Genomic DNA, 19,712 nt, shown 5'->3' with positions numbered 1-19,712 from the left:
ATGTTCCTTTGGAATTTCAACCAAAGATGAAGAACGTGATATTCCATCACTGTATTGGATATCTAAGCTACATAAGTGTCCTTACAAACAACGGTATATTGCTGGGTCTTCCAAGTGCTCCACGAAACGTCTTTCTAAATTATTAACATCTCTTTTATCAGCAATCAAAGACGGGTTTCAAAGTTATTGTGAAACTGCCTATTCTAGAGGTGGCGTGAATCAGATGTGGATACTTAAAATTCCAAAGATCTTTTAGAGTACATACAATCTAACTCTCTTTCATCTTGTAATAGTATTAAAACATTTGACTTTCTACTCTTCACACAAGTATTCGACATTCCAAACTAAAGGACAAATTGAAAGAGTTGGTATTGCTTTGCTTCATAAAAAAGAATGGCCAACGTAGTAACAAGTATCTGGTCTGGTGGAGGGATAAATCCTACTTTGTAAAGGATCACTGTGATTCAAACAAAAAATTCTCTGAAACTGATATTATCAAGATGCTTGATTTCTTGATTGACAACATATTTGTTACGTTCGGAGGACGTGTTTTTTCAACAGACTGTCGGCATTCCAATGGAACAAAGTGTGCCCCTCTACTTGCCGACTTGTTTCTTTATTATTATGAGGCTGACTTTATCCAGGAACTTCTTAGGAAGAAAGATAAGAAGTTAGCGATATCCTTTAACTCTACTTTCCGCTATATAGATGATGTTCTTTCACTAAATAAATCAAAATTTGGTGACTACTAGTATGTGGAACGCTTCTATCCCATAGAACTAGAGATAAAGAATACTACAGATACAGCTAAGTTGGTCTCATATTTTGACTTACTTCTAGAAATTGACAATGATGGTCGGTTGAAAACAAAACTTTACGACAAAAGAGATGATTTCAGCTTTCTCATTGTGAACTTTCCATTTTTAAGTATCAACATTCCAGCAGCACCTGCATATGGGGTATATATCTCCCAATTGATACGATATTCTCGTGCTTGCATTTCCTATCATGATTTTCTTGATAGAGGGTTGCTGCTCACAAGGAAGCTATTAAACCAAGAGTTCCAATGGTGAAGTTGAAATCATCCCTTCGTAAATTTGACTGTTTTGCTAAGTGTGAATTCGCATTACTATAAGACGTGTAACGGTACTTATCTATCCCAAATTCATGTATTGTCAAATTTGTTGACGTCTTTTCTATTATATTCATGTGTTATGGTAAAGAAAATTAATCACCGCCTTCATTAAATAGATTTGATTTCGTTCAACGTAATCTGTGCGATGTTTTACGTTTGAAGTTAGATTCAAAACAAACCGGACATATATATAGTATAGTTAATTGCTATTAATAAGTATTGCAATGTGCATTGTGTTTAAATTTAATATCAGCATTTAGTTCTATTATAATCCTAATTCTATCTTATTTTTGAGATACAGTTTTTCAAATGTGACGTCATTTTTGTGCTATTTCAGAAATTCAAATGTGACGTAATTTTTGTGCCTTTTCACCACTTCGTATGTGACGTCATTTTTATGACTTTTTGCGTTGAGGCCTGGACTAAGTCGGGTGTGTCTATTTTCTGTGTTGGTCTTTGTATTATGTATTCGGGTTCTGTTTTCTGTTATTAGTTAAGACTTCAGTTTTATCATGTATATCTTTTATATTCATTTGATAAAATTTACTGTTTGCAATAGCATAAATTGTTCTAAATAATAAGGATGTTCTTATCACAAGCAGAAAACCCTAGCCGTATTTGGCACATCATTTTTCAACTTTTGATCCTCAGTGCTGTACAACTTTGTACTTTTTTTTACTTTCGAACTTTTATATCTGGGCGTCACTGGTAAGTCTTGTGTGGACGAGGCGCGTTTTTGGCGGATTGAATTTTAAACCTGATGCCTTTTGTTATCTATTATTCATGTGTTTCTTTGCCTTATACGTTCTCCTATTTATTTGTATTGTAGTCCTGTAATATTATTTTGTCATATTAATGTTATATTTAACATTGCCATTAAAGTGCGAGGTTTGGCATGCCACAAAACCAGGTTCAGCCCACAATTTTTTCCTTTAAAAATTGTCTTGTACCATGTCAGGAAAATGGCCATTGTTATATCATAGTTCGTGTCTGTGTGTGTAACATTTTTACGTTGTGTTTCCGTTTTGTCGTTTGTTTTCTATTATATTTGAGTGTGAATTCACATTACTATAAGACGTGTCACGGTACTTTTCTATCCCAAATTCATGTATTTGGTTTTGATGTTATATTTGTTATTCTCATCGGATTTTGTCTAATGCTTAGTCCGTTTATAGGTGTGTTACATTTTAATGTTGTGTCGTTGTTCTCCTCTTATATTTAATGCGTTTTCCTCAGTTTTAGTTTGTTACCACGATTTGGTTTTTGTCCATAGATTTACGAGTTTTGAACAGCGGTATACTACTGTTGCCTTTATTTACGGACGCCATCACGAGTTGGTTGACGCCTGATGTATTGAAGTTTTAAACCTGGTACCTTTGATAGACATTTTCCACGACCAAAAAAACTGCTAAGTTATATATTTATAACATTAACCTAAGAAAATGTGGTATAATAACAGATGTTGTTAATATCCACAGGAGACGTAAATGACGTCGATCTAAGCAAATCTACATCACACCTACAACATTTAACGATGAGAAAATTACATATCATATTGTAAGCTATGAAATATCGACATCAGAAACGCAAACAATCTCAAACGACCAAATCACGACATGTCATGGGTTTATGTACAAAAATATTTCTTTGTTTCACCCCTTACCCCCAAGTTCAGTCCGTTTTAACTCATTCTTAACCCCCGTTTCCTTCCACCTTGACTCCCGTTCAATTGTTTTTCATTAAGTGACACATATCACCCCGTCATCGTCATGTTCCTTTACTCCTATCCACCCCATCATTCTAATATTCTTACAAAATCAATTGGCAGAGATTCGTTGGGATAGAGGCTTGACAAAAAACAATGCTATACAATTATAAAGTTTTGTTTGATATTTTATTATAACTGTATGTCTCGTTGTCTTTTCGCTGTCTCCATGTGGTTAGTTAAACCTGCAAAGTAGAAAATAAGATATGAGTTATTTTCAGGAGAGATACTATAATTTTCATATTTTAAAATCAATTGGTGAAATTTTAGAAAATAATAAGAGTTACTGGTATCTATACTGGACTATGCTCTATGATAAAAACATAGTCCGGTAGTCCTACGAATAAGGTGTAAACATGTGTATGATCATGTTATGTATTGTTTACCATACGACAGTTTAAGTCCTCATTTTTCTTTTGATCTTGAGAGCATTGTGTTTGCCCAGGGTAGTAACCATGGTAACTTAGGATTTCTGGCATTATTTCAGAATCAATTTGTCGGGCAGATACAAACGAGAAAACAAAACTCCAGTTATATTATTTTTCATCTGTCTAATTCTACATCAGACCATTTTTAATTATTTTCACAGTATTAAATTTTGCTGTACATGAGTATATTTTTGTCCCATTAAAACCAATGACTCATGCTTTAATTATGTCATTGTGAAGACAACCTGTATATAAAGTAATTTGTCTCCAAAAGATTCATCCCCATGACATGTGACGCTCGAGTAAAAAAGTTAAAAAGGCCAAATAAAGTACGAAATTAAAGAGCATTGTGGACCAACAATTCCCGAAATTGTGACCAAATACAGCTAAAGTAATATATTCTGTAGGTAGAAAATCTTATTAAGTAAAAAGTATTTTTAATAATGTAAAGTTTTGTTAACAGTTATTTTATAATAATTATAACCATATCAATGATAAATTATGTCAACACTGAAGTAAAGACTACTGGGCTGGTGATACCCTCAGGGAATAATAACTCCACTAGCAGTGGCATTGAATGTCATTTTCAACAATTAAGTTTGTGAAATTGTTGCTATCTGTAATACTGTCCAGTACTTTTGAGTATGTCATTTGTGTGACACATCATTAGATTAAATAGTATACATTGAATGGCATTTTTTTTTCTTTTAATCTCATAGATGTTATGGAATTTTCAATACAATGGCATATATCTTGTTGGAAGATCAGTTGACAAAATACATTTGCTTACCATGTTCTAGGATATCATATTTATGTTCGTGCTTGTGTATTGTTTATTTATGGGTTTGTCTTGGTAGCAATCAGATTAAGTAGATTATACACAAAGACATATCTAATTTAAAAACAAAATGGACAAAAATCAAGTTTCAGTTATATTTATCTGTTTTAACAATTATAACATATCCTACCTGGATTCACATACAAATGGTTTTGCTTGAAAGAAACAATAATTATTATCCACGTCATCCCATTTTCGCTGGAGATTAATCAGCACACAACTGCTTCTTCCAAGAGCTATATCAGGATTGTTCACGTACCAGTCGTCAAACTCGTTTGATGCTGTCGTATTTTCAGATTGCCACTCATAATTAATGCTATCCCTTGACCGCTGTAATCCAATGTATGTGCGCAGAAAACCTACAACATGTAGTTGAAAGAAAGCTACCTTTATATATATATATATACATAGATATCAGCAAATTATTGGTTTTCCCTCGCTGGGATTCGAACTCATGCTTTTGGTATATCAAAACAACACCACCTGTACTGTGTCTATCTCTCTAGACTACTCAGCCACCTAGACTGAATTCAATAGTTTTGCTTTTGGTAGCCTAGTGTGACCTTTCATTGTCAGTATAATTTAGAGGTATAATATATCAGTTACTGTGTTATAACTCTATATTCAATTAAAAGAACAGGTAAAGCAGAAACGTATTTTTTAAACGAGATAAATCATATTTATATACAAAAAAGCTTCTGAGGAAAATTGAAAGAATCCCTAATTAAACTTTAGCTTTCGCATTAAATAATTTAAATTATGTTGACTATAAGAATGAAACTTTCATATTCGAATTAAAACAAAACAGTCAATAAATATAGTGTCTCATATCAGGATCTCATGTTTCAATTGTGAACATTTTCTAGCAATATTAAAACAGCACCTGCATATCAAGTAAATACATACATATATATATATATATATATATATATATATATATATATATATATATATATATATATATATATATATATATATATATATATATATATATATAAACGAGTCTTAATTGAAAACTACATTCAATTTCGTTGTAGAAGGGTCTAAAAACAGCACAAACAACATTTTCCAAAAGACCAAAAATGTGAAAAGGTATATTTAAACAAAACGCATTTGACTAACATGTCGAACAACTGATGTTCTTTAACCCTGCTGACTGCCATTGGCGATTGCCAAATAAAATTGATCACAAGATGTAACAAAATGGATCTTAATATAAAGGAGTAGGTCCGGTAAGGAACGATTTTAGCCTCAAATTTCAGGTTCATCCGACATAAGATTTTGAACACTTTTTAAACACTTAAGTGTCCATTTCATTGGAATAAATTAGTTTATGTGATAGATTTTAACTGTTTTAGTCATTAAAACGATCTGATTCAAGCTCAAATATGAAAAATCTACAAAATATGCCGAAAAATGTCACGTTTTAAATGTTTTTTTGTCAAAAATGAAAGGGGCCGCATTCGTGTTCATCCTCAACCTTAACATATGTTATGTATTATCATCAAATACAACTTATATTTCAATATTGAGGATGAACACGAATTTGGCCACTTTTGTTTTTCACGAAAACCGTCTAAAATTTAACTAAAATGATAGAATAGTGAAGATTTCAGTAATTTAGCATGACTTAATGGTGCTAGTACCCGATATTTGTGCATTGTATTGTCAAAAACAGGCCATACTTATGTAGCAGAACCATTCTACTGTCCAATAAATAACTAATAGTTTAAATTCTAACAATTTTGTAAAACTGCTATATTTTGGGGCCGAAAAGGGGTCTTACTGAACCTACTCCTTTAATACTAAACAGAAAATAATTAACTTATGGCCACGATGTTATGCCACAAACATACGGTGTCAATAATTTTTTAGTACACCAGATCCGGATTTCGACAATAAATGTCTCTTCAGTGATGTTAGGGATCGAAACGGTATTTGGAATGCCAAAAAAAAGTACCCTCATTTTTAGAAAAAGTACCCTCATTTTTGGATGAGGGTATATATATATATATATATATATATATATATATATATATCTTCTAAACATCAACCTAAGAATGTTAGATCTGTAAATTTGCTTTCGCAAATGTTTTGTTCTTCCCTCGCCGGGATTCGAACTCATGCTTCTTATGTATCGTGATACCAAATCGCCTGCACTGTATCCGACGCGCTAGACCACTCGACCACCTTGGTTTCACAAAATATAAAGCTTTTGGTGGCCGGGTGTTACATTCCTCGTCAGCTCTAACTCTAAATGTGCACAACTTTATGTTAAGGGGGTCTTGAAATCTTTTGGCACCTTCCAAAGTGCCAATTTCTTATCTTTTTCAGCTGGACCAAATCACTACTTTACTTTAAAAATCATGACCCAAAGGAGTAGGTTCAGTAAGACCCCTTTTTGGCCCCAAAATATAGCAGTTTTACAAAAATTGTTAAAATGTAAACCTTTAGTTATTTATTGGACAGTAGAATGCTTCTGCAACATAAATATGGGCTGTTTTTGACAATACAATGCACATATATCCGGTACTAGCACCATTAAGTCATGCTAAATTACTGAAATCCTCATAATTCTAGCATTTTAGTTAAATTTTAGACGGTTTTCGTGTAAAACGAAAGTGGTCGCATTCGTGTTCATCCTTAATATTGAAATGTAAGTTGTATTTTATGATAATACATAACATATATAAAGGTTGAGGATGAACACGGATGCGGCCACTTTCATTTTTACCAAAAACCATCTGAAAAGTGACATTTTTCGGCATATTAGGTAGATTTTTCATATTTGAGCTTGAATCGGATCGTTTTTAATGACTTAATCTGTTAAAATCTTTCACATAAACTAATTAATTCAAATAAAATAGACACTCAAGTGTTTAAAAAGTGGTCAAAATCTTTCGTCAGATGAACCTGAAATTTGAGACCAAAATCGGTCCTTACCGGACCTACTCCTTTGTTTATAGTATCATTTCACTCCCTACTTGCTATTTGAGGCAGACAATATTGGGAAATAGATTTGGAAGGGGTATGAAAAAATTGGTAAGTAACAACCTGTCCACACTAAGGACTATAATCATGGACAATGAAAATTACAGGACGATAACTGTGTACTCGGATCAGTTGTTCTACCTTTTAGTCAAATGCGTTTTGTTAAAATACACATTTTCACTCTTTTGGTCAATTGGAATATGTTGTTTGTGATGTATTTAGACCCTTCTACAACGAAATTGGTGTTACATGCACACGTATAAAATTGCGGTTCTATCACCATTGATTTAATAGTTATTTGTAATCAGAAATTCTCTATTATAGAAATGTTGATAGGAAATACAAGCTCCAAAACATTGAAGCATTTTGATGATATGTATTTCGTATGCAGAGCTGGTGGTATTTTCCTATATAGAACTAGACAGTTTACAATTGAGAAGCTTAATTCTACGATTTGTTCGGTATTATTTTTGTGTGGGACTTTTTGATAAAATGCATGTCAAAATAAGATCTACGTTTTTGTCCAATTATGTTGTACAATTTTCAATGCTATGACATATATCTAATTTTAAGATCAATTAACAAAATATATTTGCTAACCAAATAGTTCTTCAATAGCTGAAACAATGAACTGGTTTTCTTCTTTGTTGTTTATTTCCACCAGAGTTCCACACATAGAAGAGCACAAAAACTACAAAACATGATTTGATCAGATAATAATAATTTAATTTTGGATGTAACGCGTCTTCTGATTGGCTGACGTTATTTTGTTATCAGCCTATAGACATAATTTAGTCATGTGACCGTGACGTCATCGGCCTTTTTATCATTGTTTTCTATGGTTCAAAATGGAATTTAGAATTAAATTATAAGAAATGACTGTCATATTTTTTCTGTCTATTCGAAATAACCTTTAAAAAATGTGATGCACACTGTTAAATAACCCGCTACGCGCGTTATTCAGTGTGCACCAAATTTTTAATGTTATTTCTTCATAGACAGAAAAAATATTACTGTCATTTCTTAAGTTAACCACATTCAAAAGTTAATGTATACATTACTGAAATTAAAAGTTAAGAGTCTTCTATGAAATAAGATAAAGGTACAAAATAAATGAACACGAATATGCACACATTACAAACACATTTCAATCTTAAACACATATATCAATCATTTATATTTTTAATAATCAATATTTCGGTAACAAATCTTCGATATTACTGTAAAACGTGTTGAACTATCATATGTATGTATATAGATTCACCTTTGCATTATTAAAATTCTTGTAGGTTTTAACAAATGTGTATGTCGAACCCCTGAAATCTCGTACATAAGCTTCGAGATCATCTGGAACACCTGCAGATAGATAAAAGCGAAACCTCAAATGACATGCTATAGTACTGAGGAAACTTCTTGCTTTTAAGTTATCAAAATATAAATGCAGATTCACCCTGTTTTTTTGTAAATGCAATATTTGATTTTGCTTTTACTTCTTAGCACGAATATATAGTGTCGTTAGGAGTAACACTATTTTACAGTGTTTTGTGTCCATACTTGATATCAATGTTAATATGAAAAAACAAATATAATAATACTGATATAAACAATCTTTACGTACTATATTTAGTTAAACATTATGAAAGTTCGCTACTCAGTTTCAAAATAACAAGATTTTCATTACACTAGTATATAATGATAGATTTATATAGGAACCAAACGCACGAAAAAAAAATATAGGACTGTGTGCTAGTTTTCGAGATTTTAGCCATTGAAATTTTGGCGGGAAAAATTTCTCTCTTGATTTTTTTTTTTTTTTTCATTAGTTGATAGTAAAACGTGCTTGACCCTATACTGATCATTTTAACACTTGCCAAAAGCAGATAATTGGAAGATTTTTTTAAAACGGAAAGTAAAACGGAGCGATTAAAGATAAAAAAAGTAGCCAAATAAAACACATATTACATGTAGCATTTATAGGACTCCATACGCCCGACTCTAAACAAGTTATAATGGGATTCCCTATCAGAGAAAAACCAGCTAAACAGGTCAACTTTCCCGTGTCACCAACGTATTTATCTTTGGTGGTAACAATCATGCGCCAGTCGTTGCCACAGGTTCTGTTTAATTGGTCTGGACATTCAACTACAAATATATGTATAAAGATACATCGCATGAAAACATACATACCTTTTTCATAAGATAAAAACAAATTATCATATACTTGGACTAAATAACTTATGATTTCTACTTTATGATAATAACATTAGATTAACGTAAACTCCATATTTTTGGAATTGGTGCTTAGCGGGCTGATATGAAAAGTTTATCATATGCTTCGATTGTTATCACATGCCGTTCCGTAACGTTATCGCATGGCATTCCGGTGATACTCGGCAAATTCCGGAAAATACACATTAATGCTGCGTTTTCAGTGAAAAACATTACAAAGTAGTGTACCAAACAATTATTTAAATAATGGAAAGTATATGTGTAAAATAATAAAAACAAAAAAAAAATATCAAAATTAGAAAGTTACATTAAAAAACTTGACTTTTCCAAACAGTGTTCATTATGTATATTGTTGAATTATTCTTTATGTCGATTCGTCCATCTTAACATATTTTTCTTCTTTTTTGAAGCATTTGATAGAAAGATTTCATATCGAATGTACTTAATATGGGGTCCGACGTCCGTGAACTTTTCAATCTTTGAACTTCGATTTTGGAACCACGTAAACATGGTAAAAGGATCAAAAAGGGGGGGAAAACGAATCTGTTATTTTTTCTCCATTGTTGAAGCATATGATAAAAAGATCATAATGTAATTTTTCATATCTCATGTATTATCAGTTATCGTCATCATGCGGCACTTGGGCTGATATTGAACATCGGGCTGATAATACATGCGATATGCAAAATGTCATGTAAAATTCTGATATTATTCTCTTCTATTTTGTTATTTATTTGACCTTTTTTACCTTTTTTTTAAAGCGTCACTGATGAGTCTTATGCAAACGAAACCCGGGTCTAGCGTACACAGCCTATCGTGAGTTAATATACTATAGCAACATCAAAATATAGTTACGAATCAGTTAACAGAGGTATGTTTGTTCTATAATTCCTTGACCATTTTATAAACTCTAGATGGATAGTAGTCTGAGTCTACCTTATAATTCAATGTGTCCGCTATCCATTATCATTGATATGGTCATGTCAATTGTTAACTATTTACAAAAGTTTTGAATTTTTGAAGATTTTAGTCTTTCTACATCAGGAAAATTACATTTACCTTAGCTGTATTTGGCAAACCTTTTGGGAATTTTGGTCCTAAATGCTCTTCAAATTTCGTACTTTTAAACTTTTTTGATTTGAGTGTCACTGATTATACTTTTGGAGACGAAACACGCGTCTGGCGTAAATACAAAATTCAATCCTGGGATCTTAGATGAGTTTATTTATTTATATACATTGCTGGAAAAGCCAACAGTTAGGGAAATATTTTCGAAAGAGGTGTATCATAATCTCTTTTTATGTGTTATATCAAATGCGTTTCTAATATAAAATAAATTAATTATGTTCTATGAAGTGTTCAGCATTTTGCAAATATGAAAAACTATCCAATAAATAAATGTAAATAAATTAATAAAGAAGTCTACCAAAACATAACAAAATCAAACGCTCGATTAATACGACTAAATCAACCAATGGAAAGAAAGGATGACTTTATACCAAAACTGTGCGACGAAAAGATAGGTTAAGCCTGGTTTAATAGCTAGCTAATTATAAAGCGTACAGGTGTTTGCTAGTTGTTTATAATTTTGTTGATTAACAATAATAAGAGGGACAGGACCTTTTTCGGTAGGTCCGGGTCGGGGGCTTTTTATCCCGGAATTTTGGCATTGATCCTCTTTGGGTCCATGATTTTTTTATTTCGAATTTCGGGATGTCGGGATTTAAATGTATCCGACCCCCCCCCCCCCCTTCAATATTGAACGGGCAACCAAACAAATAGACATAGTAATTACTCACCAACAGTTGGTCTCTTGTGACATCTTTTGCTTTTCACTGAAACAATTAATATATTTTTATCAATTTGAAGTTTATTGGGACACAACAATTGTACAATTAAGGTACAACATTGTACTTTGTAATGACTTTTTTTTGTTAACATCAAAGTAAATGACATCAATACTCAAACTAAACATGCTCATAGGAAACATTGCTTAGCAAAGTTTATCCCATGTTTATCGGGATATTATTACCAATGTCATTTCAACTGATCGGGCGGAGCTTACGTTTTAATTTGCATAAGGACAGTCTATTTGAAGATGTGTGTGATAAGGATGATAGCCGTTATAATTATTACTGATTTCTAATCACCTATCAGTGTCATCAAAAGAATTTAAAAAACAATGACTGGACACTTCATTGATGAGTTTATCCTAAAACACCTATCTATAGATGGACTGGTTTATTGTGAGCGAATCGGTTAAACTCCGCCCAGTCAAGTGAAATAAATTGAGTAATAAACACATGTTATTGCTTAAGCAGCATGCACACATGTGCACTCAAGGTTTTTTTAATTCTCGAAAAATAGAAACGTTAGGGGAAAAATATCTAACAATCAGTCTTATCACAATTGAATGTTCGTAAATATCTCAATGGTGCTAAAATACCATTCTTGAATGAGCAGATATCAATATGTATCGCACCTCAGGTAAAATACCACGTTGTGATTGGTTTAACGCCGTCACGTGGTGGCCCCCTATGATACATCAACAAGTATGTTGCTGATGAACATCATATATGTCAACATATTATATTTTAGTATACTTTGAACCATAGAAACCATCGGTGAAATTTGATTTGGTTTCATATTTGATATAAAACATTATAATTATGACATGTACACATTTATATAGAATGTAACTCCATGGTGACTTATCTTTAACTCTAGTTTCTACATATTTTATATCTTGATCACAGATTAATAATAAAACAAATGTTCCTTTAATCTTAATAATTTAATATAAAATTGTTCGACTCTTTTAAACATTGACAAAATTCTATCAATCAAAATGAGTTGGCGGCTTCATTCGATACACATTTGAAGGTTCTAAAGGATGCATGTGGGATTTATTCGCTGTGTTGACGACACTGGAAGCCTTCGGCTGTTTTATGCACTTTGGTAGGGTTGTTGTCTCGTTGACACATTCTCTTTTTCTATTTGTTATGTTTAATAGTAATAACAATATGGATTACTTTATTAATTATCTTAGAAAGTCAATCCCGTTTGACAAGGTATTCTTGGAATTTATTTTTTTTCCATGTCGACAAATAAGTTTAAGATATTTAAAAATGATAACAATACTGATATTATGACACGATTCATATTGTTTATCCAAACTCAAACATAGATGTACAAGTAATCTGGAAGTTCAAATATTGTAAATTGTGCAAATATCTATATCACGTTCTTGTGACAAAAAGTAATTTATTAATTCCTTAATTTAATTCCTGAAGAAAATACAGTATCAGAATTGTACTAAAAACACAACAAAAATTGCATGGTAATATTATGAATATTGAAACAAAAATTGAAAATTGTGGAAATTTTTATTTCATGATCTGGTGTCAAAAGAGAACTCTATATTTTTATATGAAAATTACAAAATCAAATATCAACATGTGCTTGTTGAGTTTTATATGATAACTAGTGCAATTTAAAAAGAAAAAAATACATATTCCAGCTTAAGTCGTACAATATGAAAAACAAATGGTAATTACATTCAATTGCGATCTCTTGCATATTTAAGTTGGATATGGATATGAATATGCAATTTGAGTCTTTGAACACTCAATGCCTTTCATTACTTCCAGAAACTAATTTGATACAAAATTTCCATTTGAAGATTTTTATTGACTTCTATACAATGATGTCATCTTTATCTAAATGCAAGTGAAAAGAAACTGGACAAAAACGTAAAACCACAAAAATACTTAACTCCGAGGAAAAATCAAAACGAAAAGTACCTAATCAAACGGCAAAATCAAATGATAAAACAAATCTAACGCATGGAAAACAACTGTCATATTTCTGACTTGATACAGGCATTTTTAAATGTAGAAGATGGTGGATTGAACCTGGTTGAATAGCGCCAAACCTCCCACTTGTATCACAGTCGTATCAAATGACATTTTATTTAAAAAGAACTTTTTTCAATAATCAGAGAATAAATGTTTAAAAATTTTGCTCTTTTGATTCCTTTATTTATCCCCTTTCAATATATGTTAGTGTTTTGAAAGGTTAATTATTTTGAAACTGAGAAGCCAACTCCCTTAAGAGACTGTACTAAACATAATGAAACTTCGGGTCTATTATCGAGAAGTATATTTTGATCCGAGTATTACTAACGAGTCCTATGTAGACGAAACTCGCGTCAGGTGTAATTAATTATAATCCTTGTACATTTGACAACTATTATCACAAAAGAAGTATACTGATTGTCTTGAAAGTCTAGAAATTTTGTTAACAATATTGGATGAATATAGAAAACTTTTTGTGCGTTTCTAAATACATTCACGAAAAGTTAAAACGGCGACTGCATGAAGAAATATATTATTAACCATATCAGTATTTATATATTTTCTTATATCCTATCACGTAAATCAATCGTACAAATATTACTTAATACTTATAATCCGTGTCATATATTTTGAAATGTCATATGTTTCGTTTTTAACAAGCATACGAGATATTATAGTGTTTCTTGTCGTGCTGACCATCTATAAGAAACAATTAAAAGCTTCATACATTGCTTTTGATTTCAATGATTCTTTACAAGTGTTTGTTTTTCTTTAAATTCAGAAATAAAAACTTACTTTCAACGTCAGGAACAAATAACAATCCCAAAAGAACGGTTATGGTGAGAATTACTGAATTCATCGTTGACGCTTTTAATGATTCAATTTAATACGTTAATGTGTTGTACATATAGCCAACTGACAACAGTATATATACCCAACATCAGGTATTGATTAAGGAAAATATCTAACAATTAACATCATAACCAATCAGACAATTACATGTTACAGACCATTGAAATCTTATTTGTTGTTGAGCTAAAAACGGTTTTGAAATTTATTCAATCTTCAATCAAGCGAAACACTACTCTTTCTGCCGTTAACAATGCTACATGTGTTTGTATACCACAAGCAGCCAAACGAGAAGTTAAGGTTATGTGACAATTTAACACGTAACTGAAAATATAGGAATGAAACAAAAATATGATTAAATTTTAAAACGGACATGGAAACATAAGACCAGGTAGTAATTATACAAAAGAATCGTGTCATTTCAAACTGCAAACCCGGTAAATAGGCTAATTCACTGGGTAACATTCGTGCTGCAGGAAAGTGGGTTGTAGTTACGACATTTGGAACGTATCTGGTATCTTCTGTGAAAAGGTTATTCCAGAACGGTCAACCAATTCGTAATGGCGTCCGTAAAATTTACGAAGGGATGATTTCAACTTCATAATTTGGAACTTTTTGTTTAATAGCTTCCTTATAAAGAGCTACCTTATCTAGGAAATAATAATAGAAATACAATATCGTGTCAATAGATGAATTTATCCACAGCTATGATAAAAGTGATAATTTTAAAGGAATGTTGTATATTACACAATTTTAAGTAAATATTAACAGGTTTTAAAGTAATGATTTTGAATGTATTGATCAAGTTTCGCACTTTCTTGATATGCCTGAAGACACTGTTCTTAAATGAGCGTTTTCTCTATAGCAATTGAGCATTGTGAGACGCCACGGCTTTTTTCCTAACGCAATGCTCATTTATTCGGACGCCATAAATTAACCCTTTGTCTTCCTAAAATAATTGACGCCTTGTGCCCCTTTGTGGTATCCTGGTCGAGATCAGTTCATGTCTTTTACATTTTTATCATCTAGGTTAAAATCATTTTATTTTATTTCAAATGCTCATAACAAGAAATAAATATCAAATGAATTTGACAGGTTTCACAGATTTTCCCGAAATATGTAACAGGTATAAAGCCTTAAATGTATTCTTAGGTGAATTAAAAAAAACAAGAATTTAAATATGATATTTTATGTTGGAAGGGCACTAGTTCAGGAAAAAAAAACAGGCTAAAAATATCGATTGGTTATCGGGCTCATTTGCGAGATATTTGATTTTATATAAATACCTTATATTTATATTGATATTAGATGGGTCTCAATTCGAAAGAAAAGAAATCTAGAATCTGCTTAAATGTGTGTTAATGATTGTTTTAAGAGTTGTTGAAGTTTTATATGAAAAGACAAATGGGAAAAATTATTTTACCCTTTACTGACAGAAAAAAAACAAAGGAGTCCAAACATTTGACACCAATTTCTAGACCTCACCCAAGAACATCCTTAGTGGCAATTTCTAAAACAAAATGTAATAAGATAGATACTGATATTTGACAGATTCATGTAAAAGAAAGATAACATTACATTACATGTGTATTTTTTATATGGCTAACAGCAATATAGCGTCATTCTGAAACTAACTTTCATTTCAGAATGAAATATAACATTCATGATGACACGTGCTTCTGCCTCAAAAAAACATAATAAACATAAGAAAACTTCAATCGAAATCGTGTTTTCGTGATCACAGCAAACAAAATGATTTTATCCCGCAAGTATTGAATGCTAAGTAAAGAAATGTTATAAAGTTGCAAAATCATTGATAGTGCAAGCTTCATCATCAAAAATTTCTTCAGTCAACGCTTATACACTTTTATACATTTACAAAAAAGTATTCAGTTCTTAAATGAAGGGAGCTATTGCAAAGTACTAACTAGACTATTTCCCATTTTGAGTCTTGACCTTCTGGGGTCAAAAATAATAATATTTAAATTTAACCTCCTGTATTTTACTTGAACATAATTCGACCAGCAATACTTTAAGTTGTTAAGGTTCTGGCTCTCATTCTGTGTAAGTGTTTGTGCCATTGCCTCGCGCCGTAATTAAATACTATAAGAGTTTTCATTTCCAATGGAGGTATTTTAACAGTCTTGAAATGCGTTGATTTCCAATTAAACTACTATTCTTAGAGGCTAACTATTAGACGTTGATGTACATGTAAAATAACACGTGTACATGTGTGTATGTAAAATTACACATGTACATATGTACATCTAAAATTACACGTGTACATGTGTACATGTAAATTTATGTTATATACAGTAATGATCAACATTCTCTACACAGCAGATTCAGCTAAGTTATTTTCAGAAAGTTGAAATGATTGACAAAGCGTTCAAATATTTGTGATGCAAACATAACAAAAAAACAAAAACAAAAATTCATGAGGCGCGTAAAAGAGGGGGGTATCTGAATGAGAGATTGCGAAATAAAATTGCCATTTCACGATGAACGAACAATTAAAAGTTACCTTCACGTTGATCTCTATACTTATTTTTACGAAACACGGTGTATAACGAACCTTTTTCGCAGCTGCCCGTGAAATAACCATGGCAAAACACGTTGCACGAAAATAACCCTATACCTCCCTATTTTATCGATTTGGGTTTACATTTGTTTCATGTTCCTATTCCGGTATCTGATTCAAAATCTGATTGAAATGTACTAGAAGGGGCCAACGAGGGGAGATTACTCCTTAATAGACTATCATTGTACCCAAATGTGATGTAGAGAACCATAGAACTACTAGACTCTAAGAAAGAAATGATTTATTACTTCTTATTCAGGAACAGGGTTACATTAAAACAGGAAAGTAAACTTAGTGAGATTTTGTCCGGCCATGTTTTAAAAAATTTAATTGATTAATTAAATGATTTGAATAAATTCCCTGATTTTTACCAAAGCTGTCATTTAATGATTTAATTAATTAATTTTAAACAGATAATCTATAACATTTGTTTAATTAACACTTAATACTTTTGTTAAATTAATTTTATTTTCATCTAGGATGAGCGCATTGATAGAAAAGAACTGTTATTATCCGTTGTCGGATGTGTGTACGTGATAACAGATAGATGTATATATAAGAGTTCATTAACTTAGCAAAAGGTTGTTGCTACCCTGTACTTTTAATAATTTAGTTAGTCAATCTTCAGACAATGTAGAAGTACTTTTGTAACAACTGTTTATAATTACTTGATCATTATGTTAATATATTTTCATTTTTATCGTAGATGAGAATGTCAATAGATAAGAAATATAATTTATTCAATATTAACATATTGTTAGACACAAACAGCCTAAAAGAGCACAAGATACGTCAACCATTATGACCGAAAATGTAAAATTTTAAATTGTTTAAGATTGGAACATATTGTATATTCACCTGTTTTAATATATCTTGTGATCGAGAGAAGACATTTCAATATAATATTTTATGTATACAGTCAAACAGCTCATGTTAAGTAGTTGTCGGTTGTTGATGTTGTTCATAAAAAAATTGAAAACAACACGTTTAATAATTTCTTGCGTCCGAAGCGCTTTTCTGTATTTGCCTTCATCAGGAACGCTCAAAGCCAAACATTTGAAACCTGAAGATGTATAAGTACCAAAACCGTTGAACTAAATGTCAAAAATACCTTAAATAAATAGCCAAATTCAGCTTAAGTAAACTTTGCCTGCGGGAGTTCAAACCTTAATTTCTCAATGATTTCAAAATTCAAAAACGGACTATTTTAGTAAAGTTTCTAAAATCATGTCAGTACCGAAACACTGACTACTGAGCTATAGATACCCTCGGGGACTGATATTCCACCAGCGGAGGTATCGACCCAGTAATGTAAAAAATTGAAAACTACACGTTTAATAATTTCTTGCGTCCAAAGCGCTCTTCTGGATTTACTTTACCACAAGTGTTTCTCTGCTTTTTTATAAAGATTAAATCGTTTGTATTCTCGTTTGAATGATTTATAATAGTATTTTTAAAGCCCATTTTACATGTAGCTTGCTGTTTGGTATGAGTCAAAGATCTGTGGTGTTGAAGACCGTACTTAAATTTATAATAGTTTACTTTTACAAAATGTGACTAGGATATAATAGTTCACATTATGATTATTTTTTCATAATATTAATCATTTTCATTTTATAACTTCATTAAAACGGACTATACATTGTTTACATTCTTATCAACATTTGTTATACCCAGTTTCTTACTTCAATAAAAACAAAATAACAATTTAAACTACTACAAATTATAAAGTTAAAAGAAACAAAAAAACAAGAAAAGAAACAAATACACGTGCTTGTATGTTTAACAAGTTTTTCAAAAATGAATACTGTGGATTCCTTTAATCTAGTGGGAATCAATTTTCGTGGATTGAATAAATTATCATTTTCGTGGATATTTTATTTTGCAGTTTGCCAAAAGTCTGCATACTTTTCTATATAACATTTTTAATTTGTTAGAAAATATAGTTTGTTGCATCCAGGTAGCCACGAAATCCTCAAAAAATAGTATTTAACGAATAATAATGAATCCACAGTATATTGTGTGGTAAACTTCGATTCACATCCGGAAAGAGAAGCAGCTTAAGGAAACATCAATAAATTTTATAGTGCTATTTATATAATTATTTGTCATTCGAAACGTCATTGAAAAAAAGATCACTGTTTTCTACTGTTGCATTCAATTGGGTCAATACCATAACCCTAATGCGTTTTAAATTCCGGAAGTCAAAAGTTTAGCGGAAACAAAAAATGTCCGATTAAGTGATATTGATTTTTTTTTTTTTGCCTTTTAAAACTGACTGAACTTAACCGTTTGTGGTGATTAGAAAGGTATAGCATCTTGGCGAATACATTTAATCAACATGTTTCCTATTTTCCTTAATAATGTAAATACAAAGGTACGAACAGTATTATTAGGTAAACAAATAGTAAACATAAAATTTTAATTCTTAGTATCGATACATCACTAAATCAGATCTAAAATGAAATTATAAAATCCATGCATGGTAATTCATTTATAACATATAAAGAAGGGGCGAACTATACCAAAAGGGACAGGCAAACTCAACACTACATAGACTAAGCAACACGAATCCTACAAAAGATTTCGGTGACCTCAGGTGCCCCGGAAGGATAAGCAGATCCTGATCCACATATGGCAACAGTTGGGTTGCCTATTTGGCACTTTAAACATTTTTTGATTCCAGTGTCACTGATGAGTATTTTGTAAACAAAACGCGCGTCTGGCGTAAATATAAATTTTTAATCCTGGTATCTATATTGAGTTTATTTATGTTATTACAAATCTGGTAAATAGTTTGATTTAGGTCACATCTGTGAAAAAGAAACGGTGATTGTAATTACGACGCATTGAACATACATGTATCAGATATTTTTTTCTTCTACCCTTTGATTTGTTACTATTTCTGACTCTGTGTTAGGTTTGATACTGAATAAAGTATAGTATTTATTTATATTTTTTTACTGCCCCTGTAATACAGTAACGAAAAACCAGGTTTGCAATGTATACTTCTTAAGAATACGACAAATTATTCTAAAA

General features: G+C 31.4%; 1 protein-coding gene across 1 annotated transcript; it reads right to left on the bottom strand.

The window, feature by feature from the left end:
* Positions 1-3,007: 3,007 nt before the first annotated feature.
* Positions 3,008-14,183, bottom strand: LOC143051056 (asialoglycoprotein receptor 2-like). The gene is made up of 7 exons (XM_076224111.1): positions 14,039-14,183; positions 11,186-11,221; positions 9,120-9,299; positions 8,422-8,513; positions 7,758-7,848; positions 4,297-4,525; positions 3,008-3,085 (listed from the first exon to the last, which is right to left on the bottom strand). Exons 1-7 carry the CDS (start codon positions 14,100-14,102, stop codon positions 3,076-3,078), a joined length of 702 nt encoding a protein of 233 aa, XP_076080226.1. The 5' UTR covers positions 14,103-14,183; the 3' UTR covers positions 3,008-3,075.
* Between the last annotated feature and the right edge of the window lie 5,529 nt (positions 14,184-19,712).

This window comes from Mytilus galloprovincialis, chromosome 11 (assembly GCF_965363235.1).
Source record: "Mytilus galloprovincialis chromosome 11, xbMytGall1.hap1.1, whole genome shotgun sequence".
In the NCBI taxonomy this organism is placed as follows: domain Eukaryota; kingdom Metazoa; phylum Mollusca; class Bivalvia; order Mytilida; family Mytilidae; genus Mytilus; species Mytilus galloprovincialis.
The sequence above is the reverse complement of the archived record's forward strand: the minus strand, read 5'-3'. Positions and strand labels throughout refer to the sequence as shown.

What these genes read in the sequence shown, in the direction of transcription:
- LOC143051056 (XM_076224111.1), bottom strand. Translation starts at nt 14,102, where the DNA reads ATGAATTCAGTAATTCTCACCATAACCGTTCTTTTGGGATTGTTATTT. An exon ending in ATTTGTTCCTGACGTTGAAA is followed by an intron (nt 11,222 to 14,038) that starts GTAAGTTTTTAT and finishes TAATTGTTTCAG; the next exon opens with TGAAAAGCAAAAGATGTCAC. An exon ending in AGAATTTTAATAATGCAAAG is followed by an intron (nt 7,849 to 8,421) that starts GTGAATCTATAT and finishes CATGTTTTGTAG; the next exon opens with TTTTTGTGCTCTTCTATGTG.